The sequence below is a fragment of the Coturnix japonica genome, chromosome 1 (assembly GCF_054131305.1).
Source record: "Coturnix japonica strain WE chromosome 1, WE-NBRP24, whole genome shotgun sequence".
NCBI classification, from domain to species: Eukaryota; Metazoa; Chordata; class Aves; order Galliformes; family Phasianidae; genus Coturnix; species Coturnix japonica.
This window is the reverse complement of record NC_140663.1, coordinates 177113920-177129624: the sequence shown is the minus strand read 5'-3', so window position 1 is coordinate 177129624 and position 15705 is coordinate 177113920. Positions and strand designations below refer to the sequence as shown.

Here is a 15705-nt window from a genome sequence, read left to right as displayed (position 1 = left end):
TCTAAGATCATCAAGTCTGGCCACCAACCAGCCATACCCTGTCCATCCATAGAGTCAAAGACTCATTAAGGTTGGGAATGACCTCTAAGATCATCAAGTCCAGCCACCAACCAGCCATACCTTGTTTGCTCCTATAATCAAAGAGTCATTAAGCTCTAAGATCATCAAGTCTGTCCACCAACCGGCCATACCAAGTTCCCTCATGGAATCAAAGAGTCATTAAGGTTGGGTATAACCTCTAAGATCATCAAGTCTGGCCACCAACCATCCATACCAAGTTCACTCATAGAATCAAAGAGCCATTACGGTTGGAAATACCCTCTAAGGTCGTCAAGTCCAGCAGCCAACCCATCCCCATCGTGTCCACTCATAGAATCAAAGTCACTGAGGTTGGGAAAGACCTCTAAGATCATCAAGTCCAACCAACAACCATCCATAACATGTTTAATCATAGAATCAAAGAGTCATTAAGGTTGGAAATAGCCTCTAAGGTCGTCAAGTCCAATAGCCAACCCATCCCCATTGTGTCCACTCATAGAATCAAAGTCACCAAGGTTGGGAAGGACCCCTGAGTCATCAAGTCCAACCACCATCCATCCACACCATGTTTGCTCATAGAATCAGAGTCATTAAAGGTGGAAATGAGCTCTAAAATCGTCAGGTCTGGAAACGATCTCTAAGATCATCAAGTCCAATGGCCAACCCATCCCTGCTGTGTCTGCTTATAGAATTACGGAGTCATTAAGGTTGGAAACGACCTCTGAGATCATCAAGTCCAACCACCAACCATCCATAACATGTTTAATCATAGAATCCAAGAGCCATTATGGTTGGAAATACCCTCTAAGGTTGTCAAGTCCAACAGCCAACCCATCCCCATCGTGTCCACTGATAGAATGGGATATAACCCCAACAAGGCCAAGCCTGGCTTCCCCACATTAGAGATATAACCCCAACAAGGCCAAGCCTGGCTTCCCTATGTTAGAGATATAACTGTGGGCCCCAAAGGAAGGGGGCACTGGGGGTTGGGGGGTTGTGCCCCATAGGAAGGGGGCGGCTGGGGGTTGTGCCCCATAGGAAGGGGACAGGGGAAGTGATGCCCCATAGGAAGGGGGCAGCTGGAGGTTGTGCCCCATAGGAAGGGGGCAGCTAGGGGTTATGCCCCATAGGAATGGGGCAGCTAGGGGTTGTGCCCCATAGGAAGGGGACAGGGGAAGTGATGCCCCATAGGAAGGGGGCAGCTAGGGGTTATGCCCCATAGGAATGGGGCAGCTAGGGGTTGTGCCCCATAGGAATGGGACAGGGGAAGTGATGCCCCATGGGAAGGGGGCAGCTGGGGGTTGTGCCCCATAGGAAGGGGGCAGCTGGGGGTTGTGCCCCATAGGAAGGGGTTGTGCCCCATAGGAATGGGGCAGCTGGGGGTTGTGCCCCATAGGAAGGGGGCAGCTGGGGGTTGTGCCCCATAGGAAGGGGGCAGGGGAAGTGATGCCCCATAGGAAGGGGGCAGCTGGAGGTTGTGCCCCATAGGAAGGGGGCAGCTGGAGGTTGTGCCCCATAGGAAGGGGGCAGCTGGGCGTTGTGCCCCATAGGAATGGGGCAGCTGGAGGTGGTGCCCCATAGGAAGGGGGCAGCTGGGGGTTGTGCCCCATAGGAACGGGTTGTGCCCCATAGGAATGGGGCAGTTGGGGGTTGTGCCCCATAGGAAGGGGGCAGCTGGGGGTTGTGCCCCATAGGAAGGGGGCAGCTGGGCGTTGTGCCCCATAGGAAGGGGGCAGCTGGGGGTTGTGCCCCATAGGAAGGGGGCAGGGGAAGTGATGCCCCATAGGAAGGGGGCAGCTGGGGGTTGTGCCCCATAGGAAGGGGTTGTGCCCCATAGGAAGGGGGCAGCTAGGGGTTGTGCCCCATAGGAAGGGGTTGTGCCCCATAGGAAGGGGGCAGCTAGGGGTTGTGCCCCATAGGAAGGGGGCAGCTGGGGGTTGTGCCCCATAGGAAGGGGGCAGCTGGGGGTTGTGCCCCATAGGAAGGGGGCAGCTGGGGGTTGTGCCCCATAGGAAGGGGTTGTGCCCCATAGGAAGGGGGCAGCTAGGGGTTGTGCCCCATAAGAAGGGGGCAGCTGGGGGTTGTGCCCCATAGGAAGGGGGCAGGGGAAGTGATGCCCCATAGGAAGGGGGCAGCTGGGGGTTGTGCCCCATAGGAAGGGGTTGTGCCCCATAGGAAGGGGGCACTGGGGGTTGTGCCCCATAGGAAGGGGACAGGGGAAGTGATGCCCCATAGGAAGGGGACAGGGGAAGTGATGCCCCATAGGAAGGGGGCAGCTGGAGGTTGTGCCCCATAGGAAGGGGTTGTGCCCCATAGGAAAGGGGCAGCTGGGGGTTGTGCCCCATAGGAAGGGGGCCGCTGGGGGTTGTGCCCCATAGGAAGGGGTTGTGCCCCATAGGAATGGGGCAGCTGGGGGTTGTGCCCCATAGGAAGGGGGCAGCTGGGGGTTGTGCCCCATAGGAAGGGGTTGTGCCCCATAGGAATGGAGCAGCTGGGGGTTGTGCCCCATAGGAATGGGGCAGCTGGGGGTGGTGCCCCATAGGAAGGGGTTGTGCCCCATAGGAAGGGGGCAGCTGGGGGTGGTGCCCCATAGGAAGGGGGCAGCTGGAGGTGGTGCCCCATAGGAAGGGGGCAGCTGGGGGTTGTGCCCCATAGGAAGGGGGCAGCTGGGGGTTGTGCCCCATAGGAATGGGGCAGCTGGGGGTTGTGCCCCATAGGAAGGGGTTGTGCCCCATAGGAAGGGGGCAGCTGGGGGTTGTGCCCCATAGGAAGGGGTTGTGCCCCATAGGAAGGGGGCAGCTGGGGATGGTGCCCCCCAGCTCTTTAATCCTCGTCTCCTTCCTCCCCTTTAGTCCTGGTGACCCGCGAGGACGAGTTCAACAACCGCCTCAATGTCCGCGCCAGCTTCCGCGGCTGCACCGCGCTGCACTACGCCGTGCTGGCCGACGACTGCCTGAGCGTCAGGATGCTGCTGGACGCAGGTGGGTGCGTGGGGGGCTACTTGTGGGGCTGACCCACATGTGTGGGGCTGGGGGAGAACAAAGCCCGTCTTGAGGATGGGATGTGATTTGCTGCTCGCGTTCACCTCTCGGTCTCCATTCTTCTATGGCCATTCTCACTGATGACGCCATGGTCACAGGTTGGGCCTGGTGGGTCTACTTGTGGGTCTACTTGTGGGTCTGCTTGTGGGTCTACTTGTGGGTCTGACTCACGTGTGTGGGGCTGGGGGAGAGCTGTCACACTGTAGGGCTGTCACATTGTCTATAGGGCTGTCACACTGTAGGGCTGTCACAGTGTCTATAGGGCTGTCACATTGTCTATAGGGCTGTCACACTGTAGGGCTGTCACAGTGTCTATAGGGCTGTCACACTGTAGGGCTGTCACATTGTAGGGCTGTCACAGTGTCTATAGGGCTGTCACACTGTAGGGCTGTCAGATTGTAGGGCTGTCACATTGTAGGGCTGTCACACTGTCTATAGGCCTGTCACATTGTCTATAGGGCTGTCACACTGTAGGGCTGTCAGATTGTAGGGCTGTCACACTGTAGGGCTGTCACACTGTCTATAGGGCTGTCACACTGTAGGGCTGTCACATTGTAGGGCTGTCACACTGTCTATAGGGCTGTCACATTGTCTATAGGGCTGTCACACTGTAGGGCTGTCACAGTGTCTATAGGGCTGTCACAGTGTCTATAGGGCTGTCACACTGTAGGGCTGTCACAGTGTCTATAGGGCTGTCACATTGTCTATAGGGCTGTCACAGTGTCTATAGGGCCGTCACACTGTAGGGCTGTCACAGTGTCTATAGGGCTGTCACACTGTAGGGCTGTCACACTGTCTATAAGGCTGTCACACTGTGGGGCTGTCACATTGTAGGGCTGTCACACTAGGGCTGTCACAGTGTCTATAGGGCTGTCACACTGTAGGGCTGTCACACTGTAGGGCTGTCACATTGTCTATAGGGCTGTCACAGTGTCTATAGGGCTGTCACATTGTAGGGCTGTCACATTGTCTATAGGGCTGTCACACTGTAGGGCTGTCACACTGTAGGGCTGTCACATTGTAGGGCTGTCACAGTGTCTATAGGCCTGTCACACTGTAGGGCTGTCACACTGTCTATAGGGCTGTCACATTGTAGGGCTGTCTCTTTATAGGGCTGTCTCTTTATAGGGCTGTCAGTGTCTATAGGGCTGTCACATTGTAGGGCTGTCTCTTTATAGGGCTGTCTCTTTATAGGGCTGTCACACTGTCTATAGGGCTGTCACATTGTAGGGCTGTCACATTGTAGGGCTGTCTCTTTATAGGGCTGTCAGTGTCTATAGGGCTGTCACACTGTAGGGCTGTCTCTTTATAGGGCTGTCAGTGTCTATAGGGCTGTATGTGTGTGGAAATGGTTTCAAATCAGGACAGTGGATCCTGGTACAGGAGCTGGCCCCGTTGTCCTTCCACGTTCCCATTTCAGACCATTCTATGACCCTACCATGGTTTCCCTGCTTGATCCCACACGTCTCCCTCTTCCTTTGGTCCCCCCAACCCGACCCATGGCTGCATCCATTGGACCCTCCTCTATAGGGGCACATCTCCCCCCAACCCCCCCCCATAGAGCAGGACGTTTCCTGTCTGCTGACACAGCTCCATCCCCCCCACCCCCCCATTCCCCTCCACCTGCCTTGATTTTAACCAAGTCTCCATTTCCTCCACCTGCCTTTATTTTAACCAAGTCTCCATTTACACCCCAGCACTTCCTCTCCCCACGTCCTGCCCTCAGGGCCAAAGCCATTAACCCCCATCCCCCCCCTTCAATCCCCAACACAACACCTTCTGCTTCTATGGGGGCAGCCCCCTGCCCCTTTGAGCCCCTTTGAGCCCCTTTGAGCCCCATTGAGTGTCAGTGACCCCTGTGCCCCCCTCCCCTGGTGGTCAGCAGTGCATGCCCAGCAGAGCGCGAGCCGTCCCGCTGTCCTGCCTGGTGCCATTTTGCAGCCCCCCGACCCGAGCTGACACCATCAATGTCCTGAGCTGACACCATCAATGTCCTGCTCGCTGTGTAGGAGTGGGAGTGAGCTGCTGTGCACCAGCACCATCGATCCGGGGGCTTTTTGTTTGTTAGAAGGGGGGGAAGGAAGGAGGGGGGTTGTCCAGCCGGACACGGAGCACTTTGCTTCTCTATGGGCACCGCTTCAATCTGCTGCATGGCAGCCCCTCTTGCAAGGTCTGCTTTGTGCAGGCAAGTGCAGCTCAGCACCTTCCAGCTCTGGGGGCACCTCCCCCCCTACCACCACCATCACCCCGTGCTGCTGCTTTGTGCTCTGATGGGGTCTCCCTTTGCAAAACGCTCTTGCAAAGGGCACAAGTTGCACCGAGCAGAACCTGATGTGCCCCCAATGGGGTCCCTGAGATCACCTCCCTTAGCAAAATGCCCTTCCAATGGGCACAAGTTGCACCGAGCAGAACCTGATGCACCCCCAGTGCTCCACATGCTCTCACCCTGCTGCACCCTCAGCTCAGCCAAGGGAAAGGAGGGATGCAAACTGCTCGAGCTGCAAACTGCTCTGCTGGAGCTGCAAACTGCTCTGCTTGAGCTGCAGACTGCTCTGCTCGAGCTGCAATCTGCTCTGTTCGAGCTGCAAACTGCTCTGCTGGAGCTGCAAACTGCTCTGCTCGAGCTGCAATCTGCTCTGTTCGAGCTGCAAACTGCTCTGCTGGAGCTGCAAACTGCTCTGTTGGAGCTGCAAACTCTTCTGCTTCTGCCTTATCCCACCCGGAGCTGAGGACCCATCGGCCTCGAGCTGCTGTGCAGGCTCAGCCCCACACCGGGCCAGTCCTGGCCCTATAGGGACAGCAGCAGCATCAGGCAGCCCCCCATATGGCCCCAATCAGCACCCAGCCCCGTCCAGCTGTTGGGCAGCAGAACCTGATCCACTCTCCCCTCTGGGTGCTCCCGTTTACGAGGGAACGCGATGAATTCCGTATCGATCCCTCCCACCCAGCTGTAAATTTTGCAAAAGACAACAACAAAAAAAAATATGATTAAATGAAGCAATAGAAGCTGAGAGCAACGACGGCTCAATATGTTCCGGGACGACGTATCGACCCCAACGTCCGAGCGCAGCCAGATCCACCTTCAGTTGTAGCACAGCAGTAATTAAAACCCTGAGAGACTGGGATTGAGAAGCCCGTCATCTCACAGCGCTGCAGCTCGACGCGGTCGGAGCAATAAGTGCTTAAGGGTTGGGTTCCCCGTAGGGCAGGGGAGCAAAGAGATCCCTCTTATGGTATTGGTGTGGGTTTGATTGCTCTGCACACATGGAAGGAGGGAGAATATCAGTTGAGATGGGAGGGGGCAGCGTGTCCTGTATTGGGTTGTGCAGGATGGAGGCTTTCCTGAGCCCCCGTGCACCATCATTGCCAATGGGACTCATAAGGAAGGAGATCCCGAGTCGTGGAGTCATAGAACGATGAAGGAAGAGCCTTCATTATTAGCCCGTATTGCTAATAGGAACCTTCCAGATCACTGGTTCTCATTGCCCAGCTGGTCTTTGCCTCCATCTGTAGACCAGAATGGAGCTCCTGTTGTCTAGGGACTGAACCGTGGAACCATCATGGTTGGAAATGGCCTCTGAGATCAGCCAGACCAACCACCAACCCATCCCCACAGCTTTGCTTATAGAACCGAAGAGTCATTAAGGTTGGAAGTGACCTCCAAGATCAGCCAGACCAACCACTGACCCGTCCCCACATCTTTGCTTATAGAGCCAAAGGGCCATTAAGGTTGGAAGTGACCTCCGAGATCCCTAAGTCAGCCTATAACCTCCGAGATCCCTAAGTCAGCCCATAACCTCCACGCATCCCAACCATGCCCATGTTGTGTCCCATACAGCTGGCGTTGGTAGAAGCCATAGCTGAGCCATCCCATCCCTCTCCAAATCCCTGCTCTTTACTTCCCAGTCCTGAATGCCTTTAGCATTATTTCTGTTCAGATCCCCAACCCCATCCCTCCACGTTGGGTTGTCCAACCACCGTCGCTGGGAGGAGGACGGTTGGACTAGATGATCTCATGGGTCCTTTCCAACCTTGTGTGTGTGTGTGAATGTAAGGAGGCCTTGAAGTGCATCTTGTGCTCCTTGGGGGCACCTGTCTGGATTCCTGCTCTGCCTTGAGGATTCCCATCCCATCGTTTGGGTTGGAAGGGACATTCCAGGGTCATAGAATGGCCCATATTAGAAGGGACCTCAATCGAGCTCCATCCCCATCTGATCCAGTGCCCGACCTCTACCCGGTTCCTCTCCCTTGCTGCTCCTTGGGGAGCATTGCTCACATTCATTGTGCTGGGAGTGGGGGCAGATCCTCAGCAGAGCTCCACGTCCACATCCAGAACCCACTGACTCATCCCTGCCATTGACAGAGGTGTGAGGAGGGGGGGGGGTCGGGCTCACAGGCTCCTATTAACACAGCACGATAAAATGTCGTGTCTTATTGATTTAAAAGCAAAACCAGGTCTGCGTTACTGGACACACAAAAAGAACCAAAGCAGAAGGGTGATCATGCTAATTGAATCACGGGAGGCTCGGGAGGACAGGAGTCCGTTCATATTACCGTAACTGGCCATGTGCGGCAATAAGGCTGTCGGTCCTTGTCAGAGCTGATGGCTGTTGGCACTCTGCAATCCCAGCTGGAACGTGGCCGTGGGTGGGTGGGACCCGCCATGGAATGGAGCCTTTTCAGTGTCTCCCCTCGTTAGGATTCAGTTTTGCTTCATTAGAAATGAGAGTTGAGAGGGGCTTCATCTGTGCACCAACATCAGTGGGCTCTGCGCTGCTGGGCCAGGAGGGACCCAGAGGGGGCTGGGGTGTCCCATAGGGACCCAGTAGACCTCAAAGAGCCCTTGGTGAAATGAGTCCTGCAGTTGTTGTACATTGAGAGGAGCTCTGGGTGAATGGAGGTGGGAATGGTGCCCTGTGTGCGCCAGGATGAAGCTGTGCTGACTTCTTGCCCAGACGCTCGGGTGCCACCTTCTCCATCTTCAGGGTGGGGACAGAGGGGGGGCACCAGGATGGTGAACATGCCTTGTCCCACTCCCAGAGGTTCTCCCAAGCTTCCCTATATCCAGTCATAGGCGAAATGCAGCTCTCTGGGTGCCCATGTGGGCACCATTCTGCCTCAATGGGGCAAGGGGGGAGGACAAGGAGTAAGGATGGAGTACAAGGAATAAGGATGGAGAACAGGGAATAAGGATGGGGGACAGAGAATAAAGATGGACAACAAGGAACAAGGATGGAGGACAAGGATGGAGGTCAAGGAGTGAGGATGGAGGACATGGATAAGGATGGAAGACAGGGATAAGGGTGGAGGACAAGGAGTGAGGCTGGAGGGCAAGAAATAAGGATGGAGGACATGGGTGCAGGACAAGGAGTGAGGCTGGAGGACAGAGAATAAAGATGGACAACAAGGAGCAAGGATGGAGGACATGGATGGAGGACAAGGAGTGAGGATGGAGGACAGGGATAAGGATGGAAGACAGGGATAAGGGTGGAAGACATGGCACAAGCAGGGAGGACAGGGATATGGATGGAGGACATGGATGGAGGACAAGGATAAGGCTGGAAGACAAGGAGTGAGGATGGAGGACAGGGATAAGGATGGAAGACAGGGATAAGGACGGAGGACAAGGAGTGAGGATGGAGGACAGGGATAAGGATTGAGGACATGACACAAGGAAGGAGGACAAGGATAAGGCTGGAGGACATGGCACAAAGAGGAAGGACAGGGATATGGATGGAGGACATGGATGGAGGACAAGGAGCGAGGATGGAGGACGTGGATGGAGGACAAGGAGCGAGGATTGAGGACGTGGATGGAGGACAAGGAGCAAGGATGGAGGACAGGGAATAAAGATGGACAATAAGGAGCAAGGATGGAGGACATGGATGGAGGACAAGGATAAGGATGGAGGACAAGGACAAGGACAGAGGACAAGGATAAGGATGGAGTTCATGGCACAAGGAGAGAGGACAGAGATATGGATTATCCTGGTCCCACATGGACAGAGGCCAAGGAGCAAGGATGGAGGACAGGGATAAGGATGGAGGAGAAGGATAAGGATGGAGGACAGGGATAAGGACTGAGGACATGGCACAAGGATGGAGGACAGGGATAAGGATGGAGGAGAAGGATAAGGATGGAGGACAGGGATAAGGATGGAGGACAGGGATAAGGATGGAGGACAGGGATAAGGATGGAGGACAGGGATAAGGACTGAGGACATGGCACAAGGAGGGAGGACATGGCACAAGGAGGGAGGACATGGCACAAGGATGGAGGACATGGCACATGGATGGAGGACAGGGATAAGGATGGAGGACATGGCACAAGGAGGGAGGACATGGATGGAGGAGAAGGATAAGGATGGAGGACAGGGCTAAGGCTGGAGGACATGGCACAAGGAGGGAGGACAGGGCTAAGGATGGAGGACAGGGAGTTAGGGCCTGTGTCCATCCCCATCCATCCATCTGCTGCCTGTAGCTCCGCTGCTCCCCATGTCCCCCCAGCAGCGGGGCAGGCGCGTACCTTGGTGCCTCTATTGACAACTGATCCGTAATCCGAAGGAATCGGAGACAAATGGTGCGAGGGCCGGAGTTAATAAAAAGTGAAAAATTGAGGGCTGTCACTCCGCTCAACTCGCTTCGATCCCGCTGGCAGGAACATATTTCCCCAATGAGTGACCTGCCGCAGCTGCTGCGCCGCGCGCGCGCGGGCGACGCCGGTGAGCCGGCCGTGCCATTCATCAAATATGATAAGCTGGGGGCTCCTAATGCAGGAGGGAGGTGCAGGAAGCACAGCCCGAGGTGCTGCACAGGTGTTGGCTCCGTGACAGCAGCAGGTGACGAATGGGCTCCCATTATGGCGGCGTGGGCGGTGGTGCTGGTGGGGTGGCGGGAGGAGGAGGTCAGTGATGTGCCATTAACAGGGGGAGTGATAGTGATAGCGTTATTTATGGGGGTGGGGGTGGACGAGTCGGGTTCGATCAATTATTGCTGCAATTAGTCAAGTCGTCAAAGCCGTTAATGGGGGGATTGAGCCAATATTGGGTTGGTGGCCGTTATTGATAGAGCCGGGGGGTCAGAGGGCCGAGCCTCAGCCGTCCTGTTGGGGGGGAAGGCTTAAGGATGGCATCGTGGGGAGGACCCAACTAATGCAGCCCCCTCCTCACTGCCTCCCCTGCAGGGGATCGAGCTCCAGCCCCGTCCCCTGTCCCCATCACCACCCTTATCCCTCACAATGGATACTCAAACTGGAACTCAGTCTATGCTGAATGTTTATGGGGTGCATTTTTCATCCTGTAAGCAAACACGGAACCGTGGTGCCGGGGCTCCCGAGCGACTCAGCTCACGGCTCACCCAGCCCCTATGGCTGAGAGTGGTTGGGCCAGGAGACGAGTCCAGGGACCAGGAGCCAGGGCTGGGTCCCATGGTGCCATATTGGTGTCCCCCCTATTCTCGTGTCATACTGGTGTCCCCCCTACCCTCATCGTGCCATACTGGTGTCCCCCCTATTACCCCACATCTCCCTTGACATTGGCCTGCCCTACCCCAATCTCCCTTTGCACCCCCACCGCTGCTTCCCAGTACAGAACTGGGACCAGTTTGTGCTCCCCACGCAGGTTCAACTCTATGGGCCCCCCCACAGCCCCATACAGCAGTTCAGTCTCTGTGCTGACTAGTTGTTCCCAATGTAACCCCAAAGAAGAGACCCACAGCCCATGAGGTTATCCCTGTGTGCTCAAAGGTCAGAATGGGACACCCCCATAGGAGATGTGCCCCCATAGGAGATGCTCCGTGTGCCCCCATAGGAGATGTGCCCCCATAGGAGATGCTCCGTGTGCCCCCATAGATGTGCCCCCATAGGAGATGCTCCATGTGCCCCCACATGAGATGTGCCCCCATAGGTGATGCTCCATGTGCCCCCACAGGAGATGTGCCCCCATAGGAGATGTGCCCCCATAGGAGATGCTCTGTGTGCCCCCATAGGAGATGTGCCCCCATAGGAGATGTGCCCCCATAGGAGATGCTCCATGTGCCCCCACAGGAGATGTGCCCCCATAGGAGATGTGCCCCCATAGGAGATGCTCCGTGTGCCCCCATAGGGGATGTGCCCCCATAGGAGATGTGCCCCCATAGGAGATGCTCCATGTGCCCCCACAGGAGATGTGCCCCCATAGGAGATGTGCCCCCATAGGAGATGCTCCGGGTGCCCCCATAGGAGATGTGCCCCCATAGGAGATGCTCCGTGTGCCCCCATAGGAGATGTGCCCCCATAGGAGATGTGCCCCCATAGGAGATGCTCCGTGTGCCCCCATAGGAGATGTGCCCCCCTAGGAGATGCTCTGTGTGCCCCCATAGGAGATGTGCCCCCATAGGAGATGTGCCCCCATAGGAACAGCAGGACACCCCCATAGGAGATGTGCCCCCATAGGAGATGTTCCCCCATAGGAGATGTGCCCCCATAGGAGATGCTCCGTGTGCCCCCATACGAGATATGCCCCCATAGGAGATGCCCCGTGTGCCCCCCTGCCCCAGTTCTCCCTGACCTCCTCCTTTCCTCCATGCCTCCAGGTGCCAACCCGCTGCAGAAGAACGAGATGGGCCACACGCCGCTGGACTACGCCCGCGAGGGGGAGGTGATGAACCTGCTGAAGGCCTCGGAGGCGAAGGTGAGCTGAGCGTCACATCACGACGCTGCTCCTGCGTCACAGGTCACAGGGGACGGGACCTGGTTGGGGTGGGAGCTGCCGTCCCATCTCGGGGGGAGGGGAGCCCCAGGTTGTGCCCAGCTTTGGGCTGGGGGGGCTCCTGGCTGCACTGGGAGTGAGAGCACAAGTCGCCCCACGTCGCATCCCTCGGGCTGAGCTCTGCAGGTCGAGATTCCAGCTCTACTGATGGAAACCTGAGGTTAAAAGGACTTGGGAGCTGGAGGTGATTGATTGAGTGAGTGAATGAGCGACTGCAGTGAGGAGTGATTCGGCCAAGTGACCAAATCTGAGCTCCCATAGGATAGAAGAGCTCAGGTCCACGTCCTGTGCATGGAACGTTTGCGTTCAATGCTGGGTGGAAGGGAGAAGCTGCAGAGCTGGGAGGCAGCAAAACCCAGCTCAAAAACCCTCATGGGAGGAGGAGAAGGAGGAGGAGGAGGAATCGCCGCTGGGCAAATGATCCCCAGGGTCCAACGTTGGCCAAACCCTCCCCACGTTGGATTAACAAATAGACTGAGGAGAGGAAGGAGATAAATCCCTGCTGCGGGTGCTGATGTGTGTGTATAAAACATAAGGCAGGACGGGCTGATGTGATGAACGCGGCACCGGGGGGGACATGGTGCTCGGGGGGTCGCAGCCGCCCCAATTCCTGCTTCTCCGTCGAGAGTCTTTGTGAATTTATTGCTCGTTTTAATCGCTGCCGTAGAATGAATTGGCGGAGCTATTACCGCGTGGGCACAGCCCATAGATTTTATTTACATATCCCGCTGACAGAATAACAAGGGACTTTTCAGATGTATTTTTAATTTATTGGGATTTCTCTCACTCTTGTCGCGGGTTCCCTGCTGTGTGGAATGGGGAGGTCTGGGGGAGCAGCCCTTGGAGTGGGTGCCATCCTGGGCTATAAAGCTGTATGGAAACATAGGGCACAGCAGTGGGAGTGGGAAGGGACCTCTAAAGCTGGTCCCACTCACGGGACACCCACAGCCCCATCCAACCTGACCTGGAGTGTCTCCAGGGATGGGACTTTAGATTCAGTCGTTCCAATCCATCCCCTTCATTCTTACATCCCCCTTTAGATACAGGCGTTCCCTTCCATCCCCTCCATACTCACATCCCCCTTTAGATACAGACATTCCCCTCCATCCCCTCCATTCTCACATCCCCCTTTAGATACAGACATTCCCCTCCATCCCCTCCATACTCACATCCCCCTTTAGATACAGACATTCCCCTCCATTCTCACATCCCCCTTTAGATACAGACATTCCCCTCCATCCCCTCCATCCTCACATCCCCTATTAGATACTGGTGTTCTCTTCCATCCCCTCCATCCTCACATCCCCCTTTAGATACAGGCGTTCCCCTCCATCCCCTCCATACTCACATCCCCCTTTAGATACAGACATTCCCCTCCATTCTCACATCCCCCTTTAGATACAGACATTCCCCTCCATCCCCTCCATTCTCACATCCCCCTTTAGATACAGACATTCCCCTCCATCCCCTCCATCCACACATCCCCTATTAGATACTGGTGTTCCCCTCCATCCCCTCCATACTCACATCCCCCTTTAGATACAGACATTCCCCTCCATCCCCTCCATCCTCACATCCCCCTTTAGATACAGACATTCCCCTCCATTCTCACATCCCCCTCCTATGTTCCCGTCCCCACTCACCCCATTCCTGCTCCCAATGCTTTCTCCCCTTTGCAGTTCCAGGAGGAGCAGCGGCGCCGGGAGATCGAGGAGCGCCGCAGGTTCCCCCTGGAGCAGCGGCTGAAGGAGCACATCATCGGCCAGGAGAGCGCCATAGCCACAGTGGGGGCAGGTGAGCTCCAACCCACCTTTGTCTTAGGCGTGTTATTCATTGGTAGCTCACCAGCAGTTCTCTATGGCTTTTTGGACGTCAATACCCCCACACAGGCTGCTCTGGGGATTTCTCTGGGCTGCTTAACCATGGGGGGGTTGTTCCACAAGGAAGATGGGAGTCGGAGATCCACAGCAGCCCCCAGGGCACACTGAGAGTCTGCGGTCAGCCTGCAGTCAACTGTTGGCCAACCAGTGGTCAACCATTGGCCAACCATTGGTCAGCTATTGGCCAACCATTGGTCAGCTGTTGGTCAACTATTGGCCAACAATTGGTCAGCAGTTGGTCAACCATTGGTCAGCTGTTGGTAAACTATTGGTCAACCATTGGTCAGCTATTGGCCAACCATTGGTCAACTGTTAGCCAACCACTGGTCAGCTATTGGCCAACCATTGGTCAACTGGTGGTCAACCGTTAGCTAACCATTGGTAAACTATTGGCCAACCATTGGTAAACTATTGGCCAACCATTGGTCAAGCATTGGCCACTTGTTAGCCAACCATTGCTTACCTGTTAGCCAACGATTGGTCAACTGTTGGTCAACCATAGGTCAACCATTGGCCACCTGTTAACCAACCATAGGTCAATTACTGGTCAACCATTGGTTACCTGTTAGCCAACCACTGATCAACTATTGGCCAACCATTGGTCACCTGTTAGCCAACCATTGGTAAACTGCTGGTCAACCATTGGTCAACCATTGGTCACCTGTTAGCCAACCATTGGTCACCTGTAAGCCAACCATTGGTAAACTGCTGGTCAACTATTGGCCAACCACTGGTAAACTATTGGCCAACCATTGGTCACCTGTTAGCCAACCATTGGTAAACTGCTGGTCAACGATTGGTCAATCATTGGTCACCTGTAAGCCAACCATTGGTCACCTGTTGGTCAACCTTTGGTCTACTATTGGCCAACCACTGTTCACCTGTTAGCCAGCCATTGGCCAACCACTGGTTAACTATTGGCCAACCATTGCCCATCCAGGTCATCCAGATGCTTTGCAGAGCTCCTTCCCGTCAGCTCAGTGCTGTTCCCATACAGCTGCATGTTTTTGTTCCCTGGCTGCGTGTGCTCCACCAGCTCAACAGAGACCATTAGCAAGGCAGGCACAGAGGGGCACAGCCCCGCTCTTGTCCCCCAGCACCCAACAGTTGGCAGCATCCCTGCCCTGGAAGCATCAGGAGGAGCTCAATACCTGCCCTACCTCCTCCAGATGCTCCCAGTTCCCCTTTATTTCTCCTTGTACCCGGAGCTGCTGTTAATGTGCTTGGAATTCTGTGTTTCCCCCTATTAAAAGGGAAATGAACTGGTGAGGAAGCGAAGAGCCCGGCCTCTGCTGGCTGTGCTGGAGGATACAGGCTTAGAGCAGGGCTGTACAGGAGATGGGCTGTACAGGACACAGGCTTAATGCAGGGCTGTACAGGATATGGGCTGTACAGGATACAGGCTGTACAGGATACAGCCCTACAACAGGGCTGTACAGGATATGGGCTGTACAGGATATGGGCTGTACAGGATACAGGCTTATAGCAGGGCTGTACAGGATATGGGCTGTACAGGACACAGGCTTAATGCAGGGCTGTACAGGATATGGGCTGTACAGGATACAGCCCTACAACAGGGCTGTACAGGATATGGGCTGTACAGGATACAGCCTTATAGCAGGGCTGTACAGGATATGGGCTGTGCAGGATACAGCCCTACAACAGGGCTGTACGGGATATGGGCAGTACAGGATACAGGCTTATAGCAGGGCTGTACAGGATATGGGCTGTACAGGATACGGGCTGTACAGGATACAGCCTTATAGCAAGGGCTTCGCGGGATATGGGCTGTACAGGATACAGGCTTAATGCAGGGCTGTACAGGATACGGGCTGTACAGGATACAGGCTTAATGCAGGGCTGTACAGGATATGGGCTGTACAGGATATGGGCTGTACAGGACACAGGCTTAATGCAGGGCTGTACAGGATATGGGCTGTACAGGATACAAGCTTATAGCAGGGCTGTACAGGATATGGGCTGTACAGGATATGGGCTG

The 15705-nt window shown here is 55.5% G+C and overlaps 1 protein-coding gene across 1 annotated transcript in view; it reads left to right on the top strand.

The window, feature by feature from the left end:
• CLPB (ClpB family mitochondrial disaggregase) overlaps window positions 1–15705 on the top strand; it is a 47514-nt gene that overhangs the window by 16637 nt on the left and 15172 nt on the right. The window contains exons 5-7 of the mRNA XM_085536583.1: window positions 2892–3020; window positions 11651–11748; window positions 13506–13620. Coding sequence (XP_085392709.1) covers window positions 2892–3020; window positions 11651–11748; window positions 13506–13620 — 342 coding nt within the window. The remainder of the gene's footprint in view (window positions 1–2891; window positions 3021–11650; window positions 11749–13505; window positions 13621–15705) is intronic.